The sequence below is a fragment of the Odontomachus brunneus genome, unplaced genomic scaffold (assembly GCF_010583005.1).
Source record: "Odontomachus brunneus isolate Ranch 3 - 2012 unplaced genomic scaffold, Obru_v1 Obru_scaffold_303, whole genome shotgun sequence".
Lineage (NCBI taxonomy): Eukaryota > Metazoa > Arthropoda > Insecta > Hymenoptera > Formicidae > Odontomachus > Odontomachus brunneus.
The window spans coordinates 133,977-148,804 of NW_022639753.1; the positions used below are offsets into that span (position 1 = coordinate 133,977).

At 32.1% G+C, this 14,828-nt stretch overlaps 2 protein-coding genes across 7 annotated transcripts in view; both read right to left on the reverse strand.

Moving 5' to 3' along the window:
* The window catches only part of LOC116853303 (laminin subunit alpha), a 76,449-nt gene extending 63,968 nt beyond the window's left edge, over positions 1 to 12,481 (reverse strand). The window contains exons 1-6 of one of the 3 annotated variants that reach the window (XM_032834326.1): positions 12,337 to 12,481; positions 11,115 to 11,328; positions 9,080 to 9,226; positions 2,592 to 2,999; positions 2,149 to 2,362; positions 1,850 to 2,059 (exon numbers count right to left, since the gene is read on the reverse strand). In XM_032834326.1, the coding sequence (XP_032690217.1) occupies positions 1,850 to 2,059; positions 2,149 to 2,362; positions 2,592 to 2,999; positions 9,080 to 9,226; positions 11,115 to 11,327 (1,192 nt within the window). In that variant the 5' untranslated portion in view covers position 11,328; positions 12,337 to 12,481. Of the gene's footprint in view, positions 1 to 1,849; positions 2,060 to 2,148; positions 2,363 to 2,591; positions 3,000 to 9,079; positions 9,227 to 11,114; positions 11,641 to 12,336 lie in introns of those variants that run through there. The other 2 variants (XM_032834325.1, XM_032834324.1) reach the window with 2 other exon arrangements.
* Positions 12,123 to 14,828, reverse strand: part of LOC116853305 (solute carrier family 66 member 3) — a 77,338-nt gene continuing 74,632 nt past the window's right edge. For 3 of the 4 annotated variants that reach the window (XM_032834330.1, XM_032834331.1, XM_032834333.1), the window contains 4 exons: positions 13,099 to 13,277; positions 12,801 to 13,023; positions 12,595 to 12,715; positions 12,123 to 12,532 (listed from right to left, as the gene is read on the reverse strand). In XM_032834330.1, coding sequence (XP_032690221.1) covers positions 12,399 to 12,532; positions 12,595 to 12,715; positions 12,801 to 13,023; positions 13,099 to 13,247 — 627 coding nt within the window. In that variant the 5' untranslated portion in view covers positions 13,248 to 13,277 and the 3' untranslated portion in view covers positions 12,123 to 12,398. Of the gene's footprint in view, positions 12,533 to 12,594; positions 12,716 to 12,800; positions 13,024 to 13,098; positions 13,278 to 14,085; positions 14,589 to 14,828 lie in introns of those variants that run through there. The other variant, XM_032834332.1, reaches the window with a different exon arrangement.

Sequence of the window (14,828 nt, forward strand, 5' to 3'; positions counted from 1 at the left end):
AAAGAAATTGTTGTTTAGGAAAATAATTGTGTATGCTGACTGAATGTTATCGAGAAATGTCGAAATTAATCACAAACTACCTGTTTCGTTAGTAATGACTACTAGAACTGTTTGCATTGCCATCTAACATTTGCGGGCGGAAACTAAGTTAAGGTCCTAATATTTACTTCTAAATTCGTCAACATATTTTAAGAAATTTCATTCTTCCAAATATCTAACGGTTTCAGTGTCTACTCTTTTATAGCACCGACGTCTTTACAAATTAGTATAGACGAAAAAGGAAACGTCGCAGCGAGTAACAATTAACTATCGCGTCAATAGTATCACACGTCTAGAGACAATTACCAAACTGTTTAGATGTCTACAACTAAATGTCTCGGACTACCAGATGCGTCGAGGTATCGTAATCAGAATATTGGATATGTGAACCAGATGTCGCATATAAATTCACCATATTACTTTCATAAGACGAGTATAGTGTCATTCACCAAGCCATTTCTCTCAGTGAAGGTTCTCAATTATCGACATTTTCTACGATACTATGATATTCCGGATAGGAATATTACCTACGAAACCAATTGTATAATCGCGGTTTATTTCTTATGCAAAAAATGCACGAAAAAAATGCTACCTCCTCTCCCTTAGATAAGGCGTGAAATCCGTTCTCACTGAGTTCTCGACCCATTTTCGACTGAGTTCTTGGATAATTAGAATCCTAATGATTGATAGTAAAATCCGCCAAAATTTGTTCTTTTTTAAGCCAATTTAACAAACATTTTGTTAAAATCAATTGACAATTAAACGGCCTTTGATTAAACTGACTCATACTAATCACCAATTAAACATGATAACACAGTTCAAAAAAAATTTGCGGCGACAAAAGCCAATATTTCTTAATAAACTTGAGGTCGCTGAAACCAAATCTGCCAGTAAAAAATGCCCATTACGTCAGGTTTTTGAGATAAATCGAGTAATAGAGGTAAAAAACTACGTTTTTGCTATATTTACCAATTTTTTGTTATCAAACGAAATTTTATTTTTTAATTTTATTGAGGCCACTTTAAAGTGCTATTTTTCACCTATAAAACGTGTTTTTATTTTTTACTGTGCAATTTTTTTTACAGACTTAAAAACGTTTTCCAAAAAGTAAATAATGTCAGATCCAAATTGAATGGCTGATGAGACTAGAAAGTAAATGGATTTGTTGATGAAAATGGGTATCCTAGGATTTTCGGGGTCGCTGATACCGAATATGAACTCAAAATTTCAAAATTCAAAATGGCAAATTCAATACGGCGGACCAAAAGTGTTTCAATTCGGATCAAAGTCAATACTCAGGGTTTTTGAGGTCGCTGCTTACGAATCTGAACTCAAAATGACGAAATTCAAAATGGCAGACTCAACGTGGTGGAATTAATTGATAAATTTTAACGGAGGAGCATAAAAGTTAGTATTTATAAAAATATAAGATTTTACATTTTAGAAAAAGTTTATAACACAGTGAAAAAAATCGCACAGTAAAAAATTAAAATTTCTTTTAAAGGTGAAGAATAGCACTTTAAAGTGGTGTCAATAAAATTGAAAAATAAAATTTTTTTGGCTACAAAAAATTAGAAAATATGGCAAAAAACGCAGTTTTTTATTTTACTCATATTACTGGATTTATCTCAAAAACCTGACATAATATGCATTTTCTGCTGGCGGATTTGGATTTAGCGACCTCGAATTTCTTAAAAAATAGTAGCTGCGATCACCGCAGGAAAAAAAGTCAAATTTTGTCGGACAGTATAATTGTTAAAAAAAAGTAATTAATTATTCGCAACTCTAATTTAGATTTGAATTTACTCACGTTGGCATACGTCGGTCGCGTTCAGAGGTTTGTCTTGTGGCCTATAGAACTTGGGCTTACAGCGGTTGCAGTTGATGCCTTCCGTATTATCCTTGCAATTCTGACAGATACCGCCGCCTTCATAATTGCCATAAATGTCCAACGACAAGTGCTTTTCGTCGATCTCTGGATCGTAGATACATTCATCCGAGTGTCCAAAGCAGTTGCAGGCTACAAAATATTTCCGTGTTTGTCGTTAATGTCAAAAAGTGTCAATGATTGGTCTCAAAACGTGTGTAAGAAGTAAATTGTTCTCTTACGCTCGCACTTGAATTTTTTGGATGCTGTGGACTGTCGCCATTTCTTTTGCTCGAAACCTTTGCAACATTTCGCGCATTGAGGTCCGCAGGTATTATGTTGACACTGACAAACCAGCTTCTTCGGCATGTTGGGGTCTTGAACGTCGCAAGTGTCCGCGTGTCCGTTACACATGCAACGGCCGCCGATACTGATATCTTTGATCGAGTAGAAATACTGTAACACGATATGTTGCAGAAAAATTAAATTATAAAATATATCTTTCACAAAATTTTACTTTTGAAGTGATGTTCTGAGCATCGTTGCTTATCATAATGTCTTTTGCATTACTAAACATAATATTTTCATTGAGTTATCATTAATTTTTAGCGTAAAAATCGATGATTTATTGTAGTGTGTAATAACAAAAAAATTTCTAAGCACAAAAATAACTGATAACACTCACTCTTCTGGTAACAGTGGGATCTTGACGAACCACAGACATTAGATGACCTAATAGATTTTTCGTTCTGAGAAAGCGGAAGCGAACATTGGTTGCCCTTGTCCATTCTTGTAGTAAAGTTGAATTGAAGTAGTGTTTCGCTGAGGGTCGATTGTTCAAGATCGAGATTGGAATCTCGCCACCTTCGAGTGGTACCACTTGCGAAAATTCGGTCGTGCAGATCACACTGTCGTCCCGAATAATCGGCTTATGACTATCCACACCGAAGTACGTGAGACAGTCGCTAGCGGAATCTGAGAAGTATTGCCAGGGTGACCAGGTTTTGCCGTAGTCTTTTGACTTTTCCAGGACCCAAAGTCCCGGCCGGGGAGAGTTACCCATTCGTACATAAACATATGCCACATGAAATTCCTAAAAAAAAGAAAGGAGAAAAAATGCAAGAAAAAATTTTTGATCAGAAAAATTGTGATCACCCAAGTAGTACATACGTATCAGAAACGTTTTTTAAACGTATCTATAGTTTCAGAACCGTAAAGCACCAATAAGAAACATTTTAACAGAAACCTTTCTGATACCTTATGAGATGTTTATAAAACGTTTCTTCAACAATTTTTTTTCGTTTCACCTAACGTTTTTTGATTGGACATTTTGACTCATAAAAACATTTCAGAAACGTTATGAAATGTTTTGGAAACGATTATGAAAAGTTTGGTTCTAACGTTTATAAAACATTTCTAAAACTGTGTGCTATCTGGGCATGAACTTTATTTTATGAACTTTGATTTTATTCGCGTAACTTCTTTCTCACAAAAAGAACCATCTTCGCTGCACTTGCTGAAATTCGCTGCTTGGGCTTCTAAATGCGTGAGAACGCTTTTTTTGTTGTTTCAGGCGGAATAATATGATTAAGGGTCAAAAGGAATGGACGCCAGATGTGCGCTGCATGCGTTTTCGATGCTCTAAGAACTTCCACTAAGATTTTGAGTACATTGGCTGTCGAGAAAGAGAGGGAAGAAGAGACAGAAGAAATTTATTAGGACAATGGTCATTTGAAAGATTGTAGAATATAATAGGTAGCAAGATAGGATGTTAGGGATGATAAAGAAACCATATCCGACAAATAAGTTATGTACACAAATTAATAAAGGACGAAAAAATGGAAGGAACAGAAGAGAAAGAAGAAGGAAAGAGAAAGAGGAGAGAGGAAGAGGAGAAGGGAAAAAGGAAAGAGCAGAGAAAGAAAGAGAGAGAGAGAGAGAGAGAGAGAGAGAGGGAGAGAAAGACAGAGAGAGAAACAGACATGGTGAAATGATGAAGGTGCAAATGAAACTTTCTAAGAAGAAAATAATTAGCAAAGGGATAACAGACGCCGTAGGCATTACACAGGCATGAAAGCAAACTACGTCCCTGATAACAGATAATTGCATCACGTAAAATAATCCTAACAATAATATTAGGCGCCTGCCGGACGTATTAATGTAAATTTCATTCTAATTTATTTATTTAATTTTATTTCATTGCAATTAAAAAAATTAATTTTTGCAATCCATTATATTCTAATTTATTTAATACATTTAATTTCGCGATTCTTTTATTCCAATTTATTTTATTCATTTAAGGACTAAGAAACGAGTTTTGCATTTTCTTAGTGTTTGTGAAGCTGGCACGTTTTACATATTTTAAAAAAATGATAGTTCTAGTAGCACTTTTCATGGTTCTGGAGTTGTAAAAAACAAAACAAAAAAAATTCCGCATTTTTAATATTGAAAAACAGCAAATTAAAAAATTTTCATACCAACTTTGCGAATCTAGTACGAAACTTTCGAATGTAGTTTCACTTCATACATATATATTTTTTAAAAAGAATTGAAAATCCCCATATGATATTTACCATGTCTTATTGAGTGAGTAAGGAAATCTCTAAAAAATGAAAATGTCCATCTTTGTACGCAGTTTTTTTGTGTCGGTTCGGACTTTTTCATACTTACTATATTAACTGCAAGTTAAACGCTTTTTTTGCATGCTCGCACTACTCTGTATCTTTGTTAAAAGATATGACTGATGCAAAAACATTAAAAGTGGCATTTTTTGCATATTTATCTGCGATTTTCACAGAATCCTGACGTGCTAGGCAATTTTTATGGCTAAATTCGTAATCAGTACTGAAAAATCTACTAGAAACTATTCGTGGTATTTCTGAACCTAAAAAAAGGTCATATTTTGTCTACCAGTGTAATATACGTTCCAATAATTAAAATGAGCGTATTATTATTAAGGTTAAAATGCTTACAAATGCAATTGATTCTGTGAGATTTGTCGTACTTTTTGTTCGTATAATTATATAATAAGCATCAAGATTTTGTATTTATTATAAATAATAGTACGCAATTAAGAATTTAGAAGAAATAAAATAATTTTGATAAGATTCGAGATGGATGAAAGTTGAATTTCTCATTGTTCTCCGGAAATAAACCAGTGATAAATCTTCCCACTTGCAGGAAAACGCCTACTACATGCATGATAGAATATTTATGTCGTCGATAAAAGATCGCCATGTCTCATCATTTCCTGTCGCTCCTCCCTGCTAGAAAATTTTCTCATAATTTTTCACAAAAGTTCTCATAATTTGCCAAAAATATCTCATAAAATTTCTCAGATAATATCTCACATTTATTCATAGAATGAATGCTTTCTCAGCATAAATACTCGTAAAATGCAATGAGAAAATATGAGTTTTTATATATTATTTTTTCATCATTTGTAAGATTTTCTTCTTTCAAATATCGTGTTTTTTATATTTTCTTATAAGCCCGAAAACATTGTATGAAATATTTGATATCAGGAAATCAAAGACAATAATAGGGGAAAATCTGAAAAGGAACGAAAAATAGTGAATAACATTTAAAAAATTATAAAAAACTATGATAATATTTTAAGAAATATAGTCTGTCTATTGTCTATGCAAAAATCATAGTCATTTTATGGATTCTATGATATTTATATAAATATTTCACTTGCCGGCATATGTTGATTTTGCACTAATTCAACAATTTTATTTGGTTTCACACTGCATCACGTTTGAAAATTCACTCAGCACTGGTGAGATTCGAACTCAAACCGAAAACATCTTCTGGATTATGGTCCGTCTTCTTAGACACTACGTTAATTCCTTACTTGATAAAAAGTGCTTTATATTGCCCACTTAAGGTTTAAGGAAGAAAAATCTTAGAATTTATTTGCGTTTTAAATCGCAAAATATAGATGAAACCGTTTAGCGTATAAATAATGTAAGAGAGACTGGGACGATAATTCAAAATTAATAAAAAAAAAAGATCTCTCTCTCTCTCTCTCTCTCTCTCTCTCTCTATTATGATTTATCAATATGATATTTTACTCTAAAGCCGGTTTCACCAACTCCGGTTAAGACTCGGCTAACCGAGGATTAAAAGTAGCAGAGTAGCCAACTTAAATGCGACATACCATGAACAGTGTCATATTAAACCTCAATGAACAATTTATATTTAATCTTGATATTGGCACTTCTGGTAGTTAGAATTTAACCGTCAGTTGGTTTAACCGGAGTTGGTGAAACCGGCCCTAAACACTCTAAAAAAAAGATATGTAAGAGATTTAATTGTTGCCGCTTTTCCGCGATGCTGATTGGTTCTCTCGCTTAGCTCACTTCATGTGGGCTTATTTCGTATCGTTTGCGCCTGTCAAATTATCAGGCAAATAACTGTCATCACGTTGATTAGCTCATGAAGAAAAGAATATAGAAGAGATATAAATTATAAGAATAGAAGAATAGAGAATAGAAGGGTAGAGGAGAAAGAGGGGTAGAGGGAAAAGAAAGGGTAGACAAAGAGAGAAGCATATTATTTAGGCAAAAATAAAGATAAGAATAAGGTAATTTTATAAGGTAATTTAAAAGGTCATTGTAATGATAAAGATGTTAAATAGCACGCGCATAGCGCGGGCCTATAATGTTCTAGTTATATAAATATAAAATTTATGCCATCATAAAATGATTACGATTTTTGCATATTTTTGATATCCTGATATCAAATATTTCATACAATATTTTCGAATTTCTTCATATTAATTTTCCGAACTATTTTGTTTTATTTTCATTAAAAATTTATTGTAATTTCACAACATTTTAAATTAGCTAATATTTACAGACCGTAAAATAACAGAGCTGGATGAAAAAGAAGTAACAATCTTTTTTTGTAAACAAATAGGAAAATCTGAAAAAATGTAAAATATATTGTATGAGCATTCTGAAAAAATATTAAATGCTATGTAATAAAATATGAAAAACAAAAAACAACGAAATATATAAAAAGAGAAAATCTGACAAATAAAGGGAAAAACTGTAGAAAAACTCATATTTTCTCATTCCATTTTATAAGTATTTATGAGTACGAGAAAGCGTACAATCTGTGATTAAATACAACATTTCTGAGAAATTGTGAGATATATTTTCTGAAAAATTATAAGACATTTTATAATAAATTATGAGAAATATTTGTATAACGTGTATGAGAAAATATGAAAAATAAAATACTTTCTATAAAAAAATATGAAAAAACACGATATATTGGAAAGAAGAAAATCTAAAATGATGAAAAAATAATATAGAAAAACTTATATTTTCTCATTGAATTTTACGAGTATTTATGAGAAAACGCTCATTCTATGAGTAAATATGTGATACCTGAGAAATGTTATGAGATATTTTTGACAAATTATAAGAACTTTTATGAAAAATTATGAGAAAATTTTCTACCAGGAATTATATAGAAAATCACTGCAATAAAAGAACAGATAATGACATTTTTCTATCATAATAATAAAATACTGTGCTTTTACTTCAGTGAATTAATTTGGTTGATTGTATTCAGGTTGTATTAAATTTTATCAAAATCAAAACATGTTATATTTTCAAATAAACCATCATAAAAATTCTGTAAAAGTTATTTACATGGCGGGACTAATATTTTATTCGGTGCTGCTGCTTTTAGTACTTATTGCATGACGGTTAAATTGTTCAGATTTAATGACATAATGATATTTAAAAAAAATAATAAGGTGAGACACCTTACGCTAATATATTTGTAATACATTTTCGTGTAAAAATGTGAAAATCTGAAAAATTTCACATAATTTCTCATGCAATCATTGTGAGAAATTATGAGATTTCTTCCCAGTAAGCAAGAAATCATTAATACAACGTTGCTACAATGATATTAAAGAACCTGTAATATTGTCAAATATGTAGTGTTTAATATTGTATCAAACATCATTATGAACATATTTTGACCGCGATTTGAAAGTTTTAATAATGTTTAAATAGGATTGCTATAACGTTTTAATCAGCAGAAATATTTTTAAGATGTTGCATTGATCTCAAATAAATGTTAAAGTAACTTTTGAAAAATATATTTTTTGTAATGTTTTTAAAACGTTTAAACAACATTCAGAAAAATCATATTACAAAATAGCATGTGAAAAATATAAATGCCATATTATTAAAAAATGTCCAAACAATGCACATAAAATCAACGTTTCTAAATGTTAATTTAATGTTTCTTACTTATCGGGTTATTTCATGCTTTTGTGTAAATGTGTGAGAAAATATTAGAAAATGTGAATAATATCTCATCATTTCTTCTGCGATAGTACTGAGAAATTATAAGAAATTATGAATCTTTTCTTATTTCATGTTTTCGGAAACAATGTGACAAAATCTGAAAAATGTTTCATAATTTTTCATAGAATCACTCTAAGAAATTATAAGAGTTTTTATTTCTTACCGTTGGGAAAACAATATGAGAAAATATTAGAAAATCTAAAGAATTTCACATAATTTCTCAGGCGATTATAATGAGAAATTATGAGTCTTCTTATCTCATACTTTCGAGACAAAATCTGAAACATTTCTCATAATTTCTCTTAAAATCGTTTCGAGAAATTATGAGATTTTATATTTAATATTTTGGGGAAAAATGTATGAAAATATTAGAAAATCTGAAATATTTCCATATTTTATCACAGGATCGTTCTAAGAAATTATGAGATTCCATAGTTCATGTTTTCGGGAAAAATAGGATAAAATGTGAAAAGTTTCTCATAATTTCTCATAGAATCGTTCTAAGAAATTATGATTTCATATATCAAGGAAAAAATATGTGAAAATAGTAGAAAATCTGAAAAAATTTCTTATATTTTCTCATAAGATCGTTCTGAGAAATTATGAGATTTCATATTTCATGTTTTCGGGAAAAAATATGTGAAAATATTAGAAAATCTGAAGAATTTCTCATAATTTCACATAATTACTTATAAATTGTTGACATGAGAAATTGTATGAAAAATTATGAAAAAACGTTTACCAAGGCTAGATTATACATTGCTATTTAATGTGTTTTGAAGAAGTTCCCGATATATAATTTCCAATAATTATTAAATTTTACGTAATAGAAACTTACTTGCCCCAAGTTGATCGTCAGATTCACCTCGTTGTATTTCATACCTCTGGACAACGGCGGTGATTGCCACCAAGTCTCCATTCCATCGACTGCATATTCGGGTGGATGCCTCTTTTCGGGGTTATCAGGATCGCAATAATCGCATACCTGCGAAACAGACAAGATTTACAGTCATATATGAAAAGAAAATCAATCAATAAATTTAATTTTAAAAATTTGCTTTTCGTATGTGATAATAGAATAAAATAAAAAAATAAATTTCCTCAGAAAAAAATGTATTGTTGACACTTATCCTAACGTGCGCAATTCGAAATTATATTAAAATATAAAAAAAGATATATTTTATCACGCCGCTTCTGATTTGAGACAGTAATTTCAAGAAATAGCAAGAAACGGATGAGGATCTTTCAGAATCTATATAGGTCATTCGTGTCACATAGAAATCGTCTTAATTTCGGATACATGAACAAGATCGAGTGTTATCGAGGGGTCATCCTTTTATCTCTCTCTTTCTCCCCCTCTCTATGTCATCTTCTCTCTCTCTCTTTCTCAAGTATTATCGGTTCTCTCGCTTTTAGTTTATGGGACGTCTCCTTTTGCCTGTGCTCGAGATAGATACACGAGAGCGACGTCGTGAATGAAAATCTCGCGATCTAAATATTAATAGTTCCCAGAAAGAATTAGAGTCTCCAGTGTTATCTTCTCCTTATATCGTATCTCGCAATTAAAACATAAATATGCATAAGATACTTCTCGCCAATTATTTCATTACTACAAATGCAAGTTTACATTTTCAGAGTTGACAAATCATTAATGATATTAGGGAGAGACAACACACACATTAACACTCAACGACATACATTAATTATTTATATTTGTAATAAACGTGTTAGATTCACAGCGTAAATCTTCAATTAAATTCCGAAGAATCGCTGCTGCGGAAAGTACGACGCTGATCCTGCGAGTCTATGGCGTACTTGGAACACAATGATAGATCCTACGAACTGGTTCTCTCGGCCGGATCTTCCTTAAGGAAGCCGCGCGGTCGCGCTTTGTCCTTCACTGACTCGCTGACGAATTTTTTTCACGTTTAATAGCATGCTGACCCGTAATTTTAAAAGAGCATTCGAAAGCGGTGATTATCCTGGAGCAATAGAACCATGGCCCGTCAGAATACATGAAAATTATAAGGAAACTTGAATCTCTTTTTTTTAGTTCTTGATATAATTATTTTTCTAATTGAAATGTTTATAAGTTTCACTGGAAGATATTGAGAATGTAATCGCGCAATTATGTGATAAAGTGGTTTACGATTTATATGTTGCAACGAAAAAAGTATGCGAGATTCATTAACAAATTTCTTCGTGTTTGATTGCAAAAAAAACGCCAATTGTAAAGACGGCCGATTGTAAAAAAACGTTCTTTTACAAACGATCTTATTCACGCATCCCGGAATAATAGATGATTATTTCTCCCTCTTATCGTAGTTTCAAGATAGAGGGAGAACGCGGATCATATTCGGCAGATAATTTTAAATGTTTACGCGGTACATATAGTTTTCTATACGAAGGAGGGGAAGAGAGAAGAAAAGGAAGTAGTTGAGTAAACGGGTCGATGTCTTGAAGTCGATAAACTCTTGGACTCACAGAATTCATTGGTAGATAAAATTCGGTGCAAACTGGAGATGAGAATATCTCAATCTCCTTAACGACGCGAGAATATTAAACCAACTGTTCTCTTATTGCTTGCGTTAACGTCTCATTATACTTATATAAAATATAAATTTAGAGCACATTTAGAGAATATGTACAATTCTTTCAAATCATTTATTCTTTCTCGATAACGAAAGTTGTTTTTTTTAACATTCCGTTCTCGTTTTCGCTATATGTGCGAGATTTTATTTAAATTTTAACTTTAATCATCTTTTGGTAATAAAACTTGTAACCTAGATTAGCGGACATTTTTTTCAAATATAATGCACTATGTCATGAATGTCATATATGCTTCGGATATTTTTCGATACGTTCGCACCCACCTGTCCTTGGATCAGATTAATATCCTCGTCCTGATCCGCGTTCGCGCCGACGAGTTTGCAATAAAGCTCCGGACCGGTAGTGTCGACGCCGCATGTGGCTGAAGCGACAATCTCCTTGCCCTCAGCCAAGTTGAAATACGGTGGCGTCAGAATCTCGCACCTGGATAGCCGGACGACCAGCAGAAGCCCGACTAAGATCGCCAGTGACCGCATCCTGCCAGCAACAGAAAATCGACACCTTCTCCTCAAGTTCTCTTCCGAGGAATTCTTACACTCTCTTTTTCTCCCTTTTTTCTTCTTCACACTCGTTTTCCCTGCACACCCTCCGCCTTACTTTGGCACTCTCTTGTTCTCTTACACGAGAGAGACACTGACGATTATGATGCTTGCGCGCCTTCTCGATGCCGACTATCTAGACCGCGTTTCATCCGCGCACTGACGGTTTGCCAGATGAAAAAGGCTCGGTGGGGGTGGAATGGATCAGTGGTCTTCAAATCGTAGCTCAGTAAGAATTCACTAAGCTTTCATATCCCATTGACGTGCTGTTCTAATATAGAAGTCAATATTTTATATCTATTTTATATAAAAAAAATTGATGTATTCGAATAATTATGACTTCTCTAAAGATTTCATTACAATTATTTCTTTATATATTATTTACCGATATTTTTGTTATATTTTCTTTATATAAATATCGTAAATTACGGATATACAAATATGCTAAATAAAAATTTTCAAAAGAGATAACAATAGTTTGTTTATAGCGAATTTTGTCGCGCCCTTTACCGCTTGTTGACAAAAATTTGACGGTAGACTAAAGGAACTTTGGAGATCACTGGTCCAAAAAATAATTCATGTAGATTGAGACCACATGGTATCTTTGAGATGTGTGTATGCGTCGCGTACGTCCCCATAGAATATAGTTTCGCGTCTATAGTTTCCTCAATGTATTATCTCGCAAATTGTGTCAATGAAACGGCGATACTTTTTCGAATATACCAAACATAATTTTCGATTTTCACATTTTTAACTTTATATATATACCTTAACTTTATATATTTCATATAATTCTTATTTTTAACTTTATATATAGTTATTAATTAAGAATTAAGAACTATAATTTACATTATTTGACATGCGCAGTATTGTCAGAAAAAGTAAATACAGAATAAGTATTTTGCGATTAATTACAATAAATACATAAGATATAACTATAAGATACCTCCGTCAATTTCATAAAATATGTTTGACTAGATCAATTGCGTAATTTTTTTTTTCTTTTGTTTAATCCTGCTTCATCGGGCGGCGTCTGTAGTAGAGCGCGGAGAACATGACGCTGGAGCTCAACACCACCGAGATAATGAAGTTCCCCAGCAGCAACACGTCGGCCGAATCCATCCATATTGTAAATACTCTCGCTAAAAGTTATTTATTAGATTAGATTCGCTTGAAAAAAATATTATTTTATTCATGAACTTACTCAGATTTGTAAAGGCAGATATGAACCAAGTAAGAGGTGACACAGACTCAGCGTTCTTAGCTCGAAGTATAGCTAGCAACTGGACGACTTTACTGGAAGCGGAAATCGGAGTGCACATGGGCTACAAAAGTCAAAGAGTTTTTTTTTTAACTATAAATTTATAAAAGGTATCTCAGTGAACACACATACAATAAAAAGATACTAACTGCTAAAAATGTAAGAACAACTTTCGGCACAATTTCCAACAGCAAACAGCTGCTCAGTGTAAAGTATATTATAGTATATACAAAAGTCGACATGTTGATCTTGTTTAAATATTTCAAGACTAGGAATATTAAGATATATTCTTGAATTAATATTATCGGGTACTCCATATAGGACAGTACTGCATATCCATTCGTATAATTATAACTAGTCATCACAGTATAGCTGGAAGAAAGAGAGAAAATCAATCGATCGACTGTATGTGAAAGCGAAACAAACGGTTTTAGAGTAAAGAATTACCTCGTTAATTCTAGAAATAATCCTAACATGGATATTTCGTCAGCTGATTTCACAGACATCAGTTTCAATATCTGTGGAATTTTTAATACGAAGCACATGCCGATTGTTATTATACTCAGCAAATCCGCGAATTGTTGCAGCAACGTCATTTTTCGTGTTTTCCTTGCTCTCTAAATAATCTGTAATACACATATGCGTGCGTGCGTATGATGAAATTTTAGATTTATATACATACAAAGTATTAAAAAATTAGATCGACAAATTTTGCGGAAATATAGAAAATACAAACAATTTTTGTTAATAACATTTTTTTTAATAACATTTTTCGTAATGTCTAATTTTTGTATATCTATATCTTTATTTAGCGTTTACTAGCAGAGGTTTTTATCGTGAGAAAATGAATCACTTTTTTCCTGTTTTTTATTTATTTTTCCTTATAATAAAAATTTTATTTTTATTGTTGTGTTCTAATAGTCTTTGTTTATTCTTATAGTTATACAAATTACATGTAGTGTTAAAATAAAATGTTGACGTAAATTCTGCAAAAGATAAGTTAAAAGGTCTAACATAGTTTTTTTCTCGGTCGAGATCGGTCGAGTGCATTCATCAATGGAACGATCCGATAACAAGAGACACAACAAAATAATGTGTATTTTAAAGACATTTTAAAGACATATCTCACATAGCACATCTTTCAAAAAGCTTTCCAAAAGATAACTTGAAAATTATATTGAAATATAACATTGAAATAATTCAAAAATATTTGTGAAATGTTTCAATAAAATCTTTTTCACTAAAATATTTCAGAAATCGGTTATAATAAGCGTTAATTTATATATTTATACATAAATTTAATTAATTTAATTCAATCTTATATGTACGGAAAGAACGGCTGAGATTGAGACTACTAAAATTACAATGTTACCGTACGAAGTGTTGGGGTATCTATATTGTTTTGTATCTTAACATTCGTTATATTTACTATACCAAGCGCATATAGTTGCATATAGTTGTCCCGACCATTCCTCCGTAGCCCGTGTGGTTGTGACAACCATATCATAGCTCGTACTACAGTGTGAATTGTTGTCACACCACCGCGCCAGCATTGGCACTTGCACAGTATAGTAATCTCAACTACAGTAGCATGATCATATCAATATGGGTGTTATAACTATAGACATAGAGTCTGTTTTCTGTTGCTGCGCTACTGAACTGGTGTAATAAGTTAAAGTGAGACAACTATATATTTTCTCATTCTAACTTATTGCACCAGTTCAGCAGTGTAGCAATAGAAAACAGACCCATAGTTGCCCGAAATATTACTATTTATTGTGGATATGGCAACCATAATTATGCATTTGGTACACGGAAAAAACAATATGGTTGATCCATAGAAATCTGGTTGTGCCAACTAGATTCAATAGTAAAATATGGAACAACTATTTATGTGGTTGCTGTAACCAAAGAGCAATGGCTGAGTTACTTATATTGTAGCAGTGATAATATATGTTTAATGCAAACGCGGCTCATTACGCGGCAACTACAAATGTATATTTATACACTCAGAACAAGTTTTCACATGTATACGAGTACATCTCTAGCTGTGTGCGTAGTGAATTGTTTTTATTTTCTAACATCGCTGCTTTGCAATATCCCTTAGAGAAATATCATGCTAAGAATCATTGATTAATTACTTATTTTCAGTATTAAAAGTACAGTATTTAGTAATA